Source organism: Danio rerio, chromosome 1 (assembly GCF_052040795.2).
Source record: "Danio rerio strain M-AB ecotype USA chromosome 1, GRCz13ab, whole genome shotgun sequence".
Lineage (NCBI taxonomy): Eukaryota > Metazoa > Chordata > Actinopteri > Cypriniformes > Danionidae > Danio > Danio rerio.
This window is the reverse complement of record NC_141021.1, coordinates 59,540,407-59,551,682: the sequence shown is the minus strand read 5'-3', so window position 1 is coordinate 59,551,682 and position 11,276 is coordinate 59,540,407. Positions and strand designations below refer to the sequence as shown.

At 37.3% G+C, this 11,276-nt stretch overlaps 1 protein-coding gene across 1 annotated transcript; it reads right to left on the bottom strand.

The window, feature by feature from the left end:
- Positions 1–2,584: 2,584 nt before the first annotated feature.
- Positions 2,585–10,934, bottom strand: si:ch211-1f22.3. The gene is made up of 10 exons (XM_087238074.1): positions 10,915–10,934; positions 10,605–10,674; positions 8,551–8,898; positions 8,207–8,452; positions 7,850–8,104; positions 7,521–7,763; positions 7,359–7,446; positions 7,156–7,201; positions 6,499–6,710; positions 2,585–5,195 (listed from the first exon to the last, which is right to left on the bottom strand). The coding sequence occupies exons 2-10, from the start codon at positions 10,663–10,665 to the stop codon at positions 5,135–5,137; spliced, it is 1,560 nt and encodes a 519-aa protein (XP_087094200.1). The 5' UTR covers positions 10,666–10,674; positions 10,915–10,934; the 3' UTR covers positions 2,585–5,134.
- Between the last annotated feature and the right edge of the window lie 342 nt (positions 10,935–11,276).

Sequence of the window (11,276 nt, the reverse complement as noted above, 5' to 3'; positions counted from 1 at the left end):
GCCGTGGATTAATTGGTACCAGAGTTACTGAAGTTTGTCCTGCGCGCTTGCGGTTTTTTTAGTTACTTCTTTGGTTTGGTGCGTTAATCTGATCGTTACTATTATTCAAATGAAGGTAATGATTCGCACCCAATTGCTTCATACTGTTTTTATTTAACTTTTTCTTACATTTTACGGGTGACACACTGAGGAAGGCTTTGTGCCGAAACGTCTGTTTGTCTGTTATCACCCGTAAAATGTAAGAAAAAGTAAAATAAAAACAGTATGAAGCAATTGAGTGCGAATCATTACCTCCTTTTGAATTAATTGGTACCAGGCCACAAAAGAAATCTTTAATTATTTGTATGAACAATCTTTTATTTTGAAAAGTCTTTTATTTTGAAAAATGTACCCCACAAGCAGCAAAATGAGTAAGAAACAGATGTCTATAGAAAGGTTCTTTGCTAAGGGGAGAAAGCCAAGTGAAAGACTCGCCAACTGAATTGATCCACAACCCACTTGTTAACAAATCAGGTGAATCCACCATGGCTGTGCAAGAAGATGATGGAGATTGCAAATGACGGCGGCCTTTTAGGGGGTGTTCGCATATCGCGTATTTCCAGAGTTTGCCCAAGTTTGTTGTTTCCAATGGAGCGCTCCGCGAGTCACATGACAAGAATTGGCCGATCAGCGTCAGCTTGTATGGTATTGTAACATTCACATTTCGGTAAGACTAATTTTCTCAGACAAACACAGAACACCCAAACACTGCAGTCCTTTGTACTTTTCTTCATAAGTAAAACCTGTATCAGAGTGACAGCAATGTTTTGTCAGTTTGTCATCCTCTAAGAAAATTATTGATGGTCGCATAGCAACCTACAAAACATCCCTCCACCCCCCATCCCCCGCAGTAAAATTGTCAAGCGTTGACCATTACAAATGGCCTACTAATGTTTTTATATTTTACAATAGGCTATTATTCATTTATTGATTCATTTTCTTTTCAGCTTAGTCCCTTTATTAATCCGGGGTCGCCACAGCAGAATGAACTGCTAACTTATCCAGCACATGTTTTACGCAGCGGATGCCCTTCCGGTTGCAACCCATCTCTGGGAAACATTAGGCTATTATTTATTCATAAACATATCTAGATATAGTAATAAACATACCGTTTGATTGAAAACAACATTTTTTTGTCATCATTACTGCAAACTTATAAGATCGTTTATATCATTAAATGTGGAGGGGGGCCTTACAATATTTTCCCAGGAAAAAGGGGGTCATTACATTAACACCCCAACCCGCCAAATGCGGGTAGATTTCGGCGGTCGCGGGTAAGACAGACACTCCCACTAGCCACTTTGGCTGGTAGGAAATCATCTTCCCAGATAATAATTCTTAAAAGCAGGGTTCGACAATAAGGATGGTCCAATATGCATGCACAGGCGATCGAGAAGCAACATGACTGACAAAAATAGTTGCGTTCACAACTTCGCGCGAGCAAAGCAGGTGAATACCGGATGAGAGGATAATCACTTGCGCTAACAGCTGAGGTGATGCGCGCTACTGTTTATAACGCGTGCGCGCTCCCGTTTCCTTTTGTGAAGCAACTGTGTCTAGAAACACAACTGATGCGATCGATTCTTTTTCAAATAGACTGGACAAAAAGGGAGGAACATGCACCTACAGTCCTGCTGCTTTCAAGAGTTCCAGAGTTGACTTATTGTAAGCAGTGCCAGTTGCTTTCGGTTAAACCATTCTTTGTAAAGATATCTTATAAGTCTATCATTAACCATGTGAGTGTGATCATCCTTTCATTATCACAGTATGATTTTTTACCTGCTTTCTTTTGCATTAATATGGTTTAATTATTATTTTTTTTTACAAGAACATTGCTTTAATGGGAGATTAACTCCCCATTTATGTGTAGTTAACTGGTGATCTGGGACCTTTAGCCAGAACACATGACTGTGCATATGTTTTGTTAAATAAAAAGTTTAGTATTCAGCTATATTTTGCATGTTTTCACACATTTTAAATTTGTGGCTAAGAAATAATTAACTTTATTTATGGTGTGGTCAGAGATAAATCGGGTAAATCCTTAATTTTGGGGTCTGAAAATTTTGAAAACTAATTGTAATATATAAAACCCTGACCCATTTGTTCATGATTATTGAGCAAGCTCATGCACGACACACAAAAAGTTAAATGAACGAGGAGACATGTAGAGATAACGCACTCTAAATAATTTTAGCATGTCAAAATCATATTTATGTGTATAAAATATATTTTCCCAACAATAAAATTGTGGCTTGTGAAAATGGCGAGTGGCTAGTAATGTTGGAAAACTACTAGCCACAGTGGCTGGTGGTCAAAAAAGTTTATGTCAAGTCCTGATTATGTAAATAATATATATAATATGTAATCATTATAACTTATCTCTAATACAACAACAAACTCTGTACCACATCGGATGACATTCTCTCGCTGTAAATGCTAGTGCTCCCATTTTTTTTGCACGCTAGCAATAACTGCTGGTCACGACTATGTAATGGCAACAAAAACTGACCAAACGTACAGTAGAACTGTGTCTTTAAATCCATATAATACACCAGTACTTCAGTTTATTGCCCCCTAGTGGCCACATTGAGTTTAATTGACAGGCAATCTGATCAATCATAGGACTAATGCAAAAAACATTCGGTACAACTGTAGACGTTAGCTTGAAAATCTGTGAGACTCGCAATTAGACAGGCTGAGAAATAGTCACGTCTACTCCAATTCAAAAAGAAGTTCACAGACACTCCGATGGCAGAAAGCACACAGGTTTATATATACTCAAAATATTAAAGGGAAATGTTTCAGGGTCAAGAAAATACAATTCCAACCGCACAGTACAATGTTTTTAACATATCTATTGATGTAAGTAATTATACGTATATAAAAAATGCAGCTAAAATAGTTAAGACTGACACAACAGTACAGATGATGAACAGCTATACATGTTTACTGAAGCATTATCATTTTTGGGCGAGATGCTAATGGTCTAGTCCGATTCAATGATCTATGCTAATAGTGCACGGCTGAACCAGGGATTGGCTGAAGGAAGCAAACAATGGTAAAACAGTACTGTTTACCTCTGGAGGAGCTGTAAAATGGGTCTTTTTTCTCTTTACAAAAAAAAGAGTTTTCCTTTAGGCAACAAGCATTTCCTAGCAGCATAGCAGGAAATATTCTGCATGTTAGGAGTCAACTTTTTTTTAACAGATCAGGATACCCAGATAGCAAGAATATTTGGGCCAAATGTGTGTAATAGCTGGGACATGTGGCGTAGGTATGGCATGGCTGAACAGATATGGGCCAGATCTAGGCCAAAGGAAATTTATAGACTGAGATACAGGGAAATATATGTAACATATCATTAGGGAATAACCTGATATTTTTCTCAACAGTCTTGTAACACTTGTTGGCTTGTAAACTGGTAAAGCAGGGGTCTCAAATTGACAGGGAGCCGATTCAGTGACTGACAATTCATATTCCATTTTGACCTTCAAGGACAAGAAAAAAAAAAACAACAACAAAAAAAAAGAGGAAACCTGACATAATCAATTTATCTTAGGACAACAGACATGACGTTTATATTTAAAGCATTACCTGTCACCAGTGATAATGCAAATCAGCATGTTTATCGTGTCACACATCAGCTTCTGAAATATATCTGTGGCTGTTGTGTGTATGGCCAAGTGTTAGACACACACTCAATCATTCTTCCACTGATGTAAATTTTATGCAAACCTAATAAGCATGAGGAAAATCTATTAATTGAGACCATTTAAATGGAATGTCATCAAAATGATCATATTTGTTACACTACCAGAATAACGTTTAAGCCATGATGAAGTGTTTGTACAACAAAATACAAGTGGAATAAAACTGATGATAATCAAACGACCCTTGAATATTAAAATAGAGCACTTATGGACATACATTTCAACGTTTAAATCTATGGAATAAAATCACTGTCATAAATATTTCGCGTGTAAATAATTCACGCATGTGTAATTATAAAATCGCAAAGGAAAACGGAGCGTACTCGTTATTTTACGAGGTTACAATTCTAAAATCTGCACTGATACGTCATTTGCTTTGTCTGTTTGTATATGACTGATAAATTTACGATGGGTGGACTTTACAAACACGAAACAGAGTTTCATCACAGACACAAAGTCCTGATTGCGAGTACGAATTAAACAGCGACACTACACTGTCAAAATTACATCACCGCTGTCACAGGCATTAATAAACAAGCGGGAATCATCTATCACAACAGCGCGCCAGGTAAGAGAATTGGAATTGTACCCTCAAAAAATAAAGTTTTCCTTGACGATTTTATAATTACGGATGCCTAAATTATTTACACACAAAATATTTATGACAGTGATTTTATTCCATATAAATCAGCCCCAGATATAAAATGTGTGTTATTGTCGACCGTACTGTGAGAGAAAATTAAAGTAAAACACACTTTACAATAAGGTTCATTAGTTAAATGTTAATTAATGCATTTACTAGCAAGAACAAACAATGACTACCATATTTATTCATGTTAGTAAGCGTTAGTTAATGAAAATACAGTTGTTCATTGTTAGCTCATGTTAACTCATGGTGCATTAACTAATGTTATCAAGCATGGACTTGGATGTTAATAATGCATTAGTAAATGTTTAATTATGATTAATAAATGCTGCACAAGTGTTGTTCATGATTAGTTCATGTTAGTAAATGCGTTAACTAATAAAATATTGTAAAGTGTTACCGTAAAACTTATCTGAAAGACATGACTGCACAATGATAGTGGTTCAAAAATATATGTTTTAGCAGGCCGAATCGCATTATATTTTTGACACCAGTTGCGGGCCGGAGGGAGAAGGTGGGCGGGCCATAAAATGGCACACGGGCCGGCAGTTTGAGACCCCTGCGGTAAAGGTTACTTCAGTAAACTTCTATATGCAAGTCATGGTGTGCATGTAAATTATGTCTGATGAACATGTTCTAGTTCAGTCTGTTAGTATAAACAGATTAATGTTAAAAGATTCCCCATTAATCATTCATTCATTTATTGTGTTCTCTGATGATGTTTGTGTGAGTGGATCTCTCATCTGACGCTGCTGTAGATCACAGCACAGGAGTCTTCCACTGTTTCAGTATTTGGTCGGCTGAAAAAACAACACAAAAACAACACAATATTACAGGTCAAATAATCAGTGCTGGTAGATTCATTTTACGCTCCTGTAGAGTTAAAGAGTCGAGTTTTACCATTTGTAATTCATTCAGCTTTTCTCCAGGTCTAGAGGGAGCATTTTTAGCTTAGCTTAGCATAGATCATTGAATCAGATTAGACCGTTAGCGTCTCAAAAATGACCAAAGAGTTTCGATAGTGTTTTTATGTTAAAGCTTGAATCTGTAGCTACATTGTGTACTAAGTCCAACAGAAAATGAAAAGTTTCTATTTTCTAGGCTGACACTCTCATTATGACGTAATATCCAAGAAACTGAGCAATTATAGACCATTTTGAAAATCTAATTTTGAGGGATGTAAACAAAAACAATGGTCCTAACGTATTTCCTGTTTCACATTTTTAATTTCCATAGTTTCTATGAATCCCAACGTCCACATATTGATACATAATGTTATGATAGCTGTTATAATGTTATGTTATGTTATGATTGAATCACCTCTTGTTACAGTTATGAAACAGTTTGATAACAGGCAGGAAATGTAACATCACCTCATTGAAATGTCTATATTTTGCAGTGCCTGCAAATGGGCTAATTTCTACCTTAGAAACATGGAGAGATTTGAGACGATTCAGAAACCGCTGCCATATCCTCACTGCAGCAGAGCAATTATATCGTGCAGTGCCTGGAAATGGGCTAACTTCTGCCTTACAAACATGGAGACATTTGAGACGATTCAGAACATATTAACTTTGATGCACACCTTAAACCATATCTATTAAACCCAGCATACACTAGAGAGATCATTGCACTGCTGTAGTAATGCAGTAACGTTTCTTAATTATTAGAGAATTAAGCCAGAATGAAAGTTATAGTTATAGTTATACTATATTTACTATGAAAGTTATAGTTACAGCCACATCAGGCTGCAAAATCTCAACTTTTCATTTTCTGTTGGTCTTAAAACACGATGTTACTACAGAAGAGTCAAGCTTTAAATAGCAAGAGTATCTAAACTCTTCGGTCATTTTGAGTGAGATAATGGTCTAATCAGATTCAATGATCTATGCTAAGCTAAGCTAAAAGTGCTGCACCAGACCCATAGATCAGCAAAAATAGTAAAAACTTTCTACTGTTTAACTCCAGGAGAGCTGTAAAATGAGCCTATTTTTATCTATTTTAAATACAGCACAATGGTTATGTGTGATGTGTATTTAGTACAGTGGTTATGTTCAGTGTGTGTTTAGTGCAGTTGTTGGTGGTCCAGCAGTTTCTCCTCACCTGTGGTCTTGATCAGGCTGCTGAACTGGTGTGTCGTCACACTGACGCTGCTCCTCTTCTTCCTCTCTCTTCATCTGTGTGTCTCTGTGATATTGGACAGTGGCGTACTGGATCTCCTCAGCATCTCTGCATTCAGCAGCTCTGCCTCTTTTGGGATTTACACTGGCATACAGAGCGTCACCCGCTGATCCAGGAGCAGAATGCAGATCATTCTGAAACACAACAAAATCAGACTTTAATACAAAGCATTTGGTTTTCATCCACAGGAGAGTGCAGTTTTCAATCAAGAAAGTTATAAGAATGTAAAAAGTAGCTTGTTGTTGTAAATTTGCTGATGATTATGCAGAGATTAAACCTAAGAAGCAAAATAGATCTGATATAATCATGGATCAATAATATTTTGTGTTCCTGCATCACACCACCTGGCGGCGCTGGAGAAACACTGCAGAGAGGAACTGATCAGGTGCTGGATTATATATATATTTTAAAGATTCTGTATTGTTTTGATAAAATATTTCATTAATTCACACTGAATATCATGATGACTTTCACATTTGAGTTAAATCCTAAAAATATAAACTATTTTAATCACACAAAGGAAAACATGAGTTTGTCTGATTTCCTGCTGTAAGGTTGTCTCTGCATGATTTACTGTACCTGCGTCAATGTGAGACCTTCACATTTAACACTCCTTTGTTTCTTTCTGTTGTAATAACACACATGAACAGAGGATTAATCACTCTAATAAATAAATACATACAATAAAATAAAATATGCATTTTTTTTTAAATAAATTGTTACTATGAATGTTACTAAAATATTTATAAACTCTAAAAAAATAGCATTTTTATTGATCTCACATTAAACACAGGATTATGATGATGATGATTAATACTCCTCCAGATGTCGCTGTGATGATGATGATGTTTCTCTCAGCATGCTGATAAACTGAAAGATGAAGCAGATCATGATTAACTCTCCAGACTGATGAAGTTACAGGAGTGTGATGATAAAAGCTTCACCAGTGACAGTGACGGCGTCTGATCTCTGAGCTCCATGTGGATTGTGAGCCTCACAGTAGAAGCGTCCACTCTGTACTGCACTGAAACTCTGTCCAGATCCAACAGCTGAGCTTTGATTCTCCTTAAACCAGCTGAAGCTCAGAGCAGGAGGGTTTGAGTCACTGATGCACATCAGACTCACTGAACCTCCAGGCTCTATTACAGCAGATCCACTGATGGACACTGAGACGTTCCTGGGTGGGTCTGAAACAGAAAAACACTAATATCATGTCACTGGTAAAACTTTTAGAGGATTTAATATATCAGTTACTGAACCATCATAAACTCACACTGAACATTTAAAGTCACAGCAGCAGAGTATTTCACTCCATGATCATTTTTGGCCTTGCACTTGTATTTTTTACTGTCATCAGAGCTGATCTTGGAGATGCTGAAGATTCTTCCAGATCCTACAAATGTTTCTCCTTTAAACCAGTGTATTTCTGCAGGAGGGTTTGAGTCACTGCTGCAGATCAGAGTCACTGAATCTCCAGACATTATTACAGCAGATCCACTGATGGACACTGAGATGCTCTTTGGAGGATCTAAAACACATAAAGAAAATTAAATGTGTTTTTTGCCCCAAAAATAAATACGGTTATTTAAAAAACAAACAAAAAAAAAACAATAAATTAAATTATACTCACAGGTGATATTGAGATAGACGTCAGGTGATGTGAGTGTGTGTCCATGTACAGCACATCTATGTCTGCCTGCATCTTCTCTTCTGACCGACTTGAGGATGAGTTTGTCTCCAATAGTTCCTTCAGTCAATGTGTGTGAGTTTCTGTACCAGATGAATGTTGGTGTGTCAGTCAGTTTACAGCTGCTTCTACATGTCAGACGGACTGAATCTCCCTCTGTCACTCTCTCAGGAGACTCCAGCTGAAGATCTGAACACAACACACACATTATATCTAGTGCTGCTCTCATACACTGATTATTATTCTACATAATGACCACAAGAAGAGAGAAACCTCAGGAGAGTCACCTGTGACAGAGAGACGCACTCCTGGAAGACCAAGCCATTTTTGGTCTGTTACATTAGTAGTGAATCTGAAATAATACTGGTGTTCATCTTTCTTTGTCACATGACTCAGTCTGATGGTGCAGTTCTGCTGTTTATCTCCCAGATACTGAAGCCTCAGACTGTATTCAGGGTCCTCAGACAGATCTGGAGGCTCTTTACCATTTTTTACATTGTCTTTAGTCCAGAACACATTCTTGATCTGATGTCCAGTCGGGTATGTAAAAGTGCAGCTCATTATCACTGATGAGTTCTTTAGTGCACAGATGCGTGAATGAATATAATTCACAGCCCAATCAGCACTAGAAACCCCTGAAACAGAATTATGCAGAAAATGCTGTATTAAATATATACATTTTTGCCCATTGTTTACACTGAGATCATTATTTTCACTCAAACGATTAAGAAGATCACCATTTAAAGTTATTGTGTGAATGCATACCTGCATCTCAGGTGAACACGCAGGGCTCTATTTTGACGGTCCATGCGCAGAGCGCAAAACGCAGGGCGCAAACGCTTTCAGGGCGTGTCAGGACGTGTTTTTGCTAATTTAAGGACGGGAAATCTGCCTTGTGCCGCGGCGCATGGTCTAAAAGGGTTGAGTTTATTTTCTTAATGAGTTATAGGTGTGTTTTGAGAATAAACCAATTACAATCTCATCTCCCATTCCCTTTAAGAGTCAGCTGCGTCGAGCCAAGAGCGCATTCGCTATTTACAGGACGCAAAGTAAGTCTAAGTGGAAAAACTGAGCATTTCACTAGCAAACAGTTCACAGTTTTTTAACAGAAAACTGTTAAACAGAGCATCTACTGCGTGAGAATGAGAGATAATGGATCTACTTTCTTTTTCGCTCTTGGATAGGGAAACCTTTACGCACAGACATCAATTAGTCTATAAATAAATACTTTTGTTTGTTAAGCGCAAATATTCGTTTCAAAACTATTTCTAAATTCAGTTCTAATTTCCAGCAAACTAATAAATGAATAATAATAACAAAATGTGCTCAAAAACCTGAGTTATATCCTAAAACACATGCTGTGCCCCATATGGTCTAAAACCTGACAGGTGGGCAAATCTAAGCTTGTTTTTAATAAAACAAATATAAATATGGATATATTAAATAATACTGCTAATAATAATAACATTATACAAAAGCAGATTGTTATGAATGAACTGAAAAAGCCTCCCGAGATGAAGAAGACATAAAAGCAGTGATTTTTCATATTTATGTAGGCTAGAAAATAATATGTTTTGTAATATTTTAATCCTTTATATTTATATTCTATATCTATTCTTATTATATACTATATATATCCTTAATATTTAAATGTTTTCATATGTAAAGATATTTGCCTATTGCTCTCTTGTGTGTATTAAGCAGTGTGTAAGCGAGGTGCAACTCTGCGCTGGAGTTTAGACCGGGTTTGTTTTGTTCTGATCAAAAATCTATTATAGTTTCTCAAAATAGCAACGCGCCAGCGGTCCGCCTCAGAACGCCGTCCTTTTTAGACCAGAACACATATGGGCGCACAAATGAGCGCTAATGCATTTGCTATTTAAACAGCGTAGCGCAACGCCTCAAAACCACTCTTGCGTTAAGCTTAAACTACCAAAAGACTACTGTGCCACGCCTTGCGCCACACTGCGCCGGGTGTATGATAGGGCCCTTAAAGTTACTTCATCCTGTTCATGTGTTTTGCAATGTAGAGTTAGCCAAGCTGTATTTAAAATATCACGCGTGTCTTTTAGCTTGTAATGTATGTCCTCGTTTTATACCCTTCCTCTTTCAACACTGCCTAATCTGACCACAGCAGAAAAACGTCAGAGGTGTGAAAATACACTGCATGACATTAGAACTAAAGATAAACATGAATAGTTATGATCTGCCTGCTTATGCCAACTTCCCATATGAGAGAAAACATGATCAGAGCAAAGAAACCTGCAGAATAATGTCTGATTGTGTGGTGTGTGTAAATGCAGAGGAATAAAGCAGTGATGTGAATGTAAGATTGACTCACTGTGAATGATGAGCAGAAAGATCAGATGAAGAGCAGGAGCCATTCTGAGCCACATCAGCATCAAATCTATCTAGAATCCAGCATTAATCATCACTTCTACACTCATCAACAGTAAATGTACATCACCCTAAACAGCTCTTAGTGTTAGGAAGATCTTTACACATCTGCAGATTATTAATGCACAACATCAGTGTGTGTAAATCAACTGATGACTGAGATCAACACAAGATATTTCTCATGTCAGAAATCATGTGTTATATGAGCTTCATCTACACTAATCATCAGTCAAATACCAGTGTGTTTGTCTTACCGTGTTGAAGAGCAGCAGATCAACAGCGACTGATGGACGGACTATTTTAGCTCATGCACTTCTCCTTTACGGTGAAGGAGTTTCTGTGGTTAATATCTGTCCCTCCTTTTAACTGAGCATCACTGAGATGAAACTCTCTAAAGTTAATGATGTTTTAAGACAGTCATCGTCCACCAAAGTCTATATTTTGTCCTTTCAGTTTTTGAAAGTAAAAGCAGGGGCAGGTTATGATGGGCTCCTATTAGTATCTCTTGGGGCCCAAAACAGTGTGGGCTCTTAGAATGTGGGCATTGCAGTGGCACAGTGGGTTTCCCCTACAGTCCAAACACATGCGCTATTGACCTTATTCTAAAATGCGGAAG

Coding starts and splice junctions, on each gene's coding strand:
- si:ch211-1f22.3 (XM_087238074.1), bottom strand. CDS start 10,665: ATGCTGATGTGGCTCAGAATGGCTCCTGCTCTTCATCTGATCTTTCTG. Junction 8,453..8,550: donor AGTGCGTCTCTCTGTCACAG/GTGACTCTCCTG, acceptor TGTTGTGTTCAG/ATCTTCAGCTGGAGTCTCCT. Junction 8,105..8,206: donor CGTCTATCTCAATATCACCT/GTGAGTATAATT, acceptor TATGTGTTTTAG/ATCCTCCAAAGAGCATCTCA.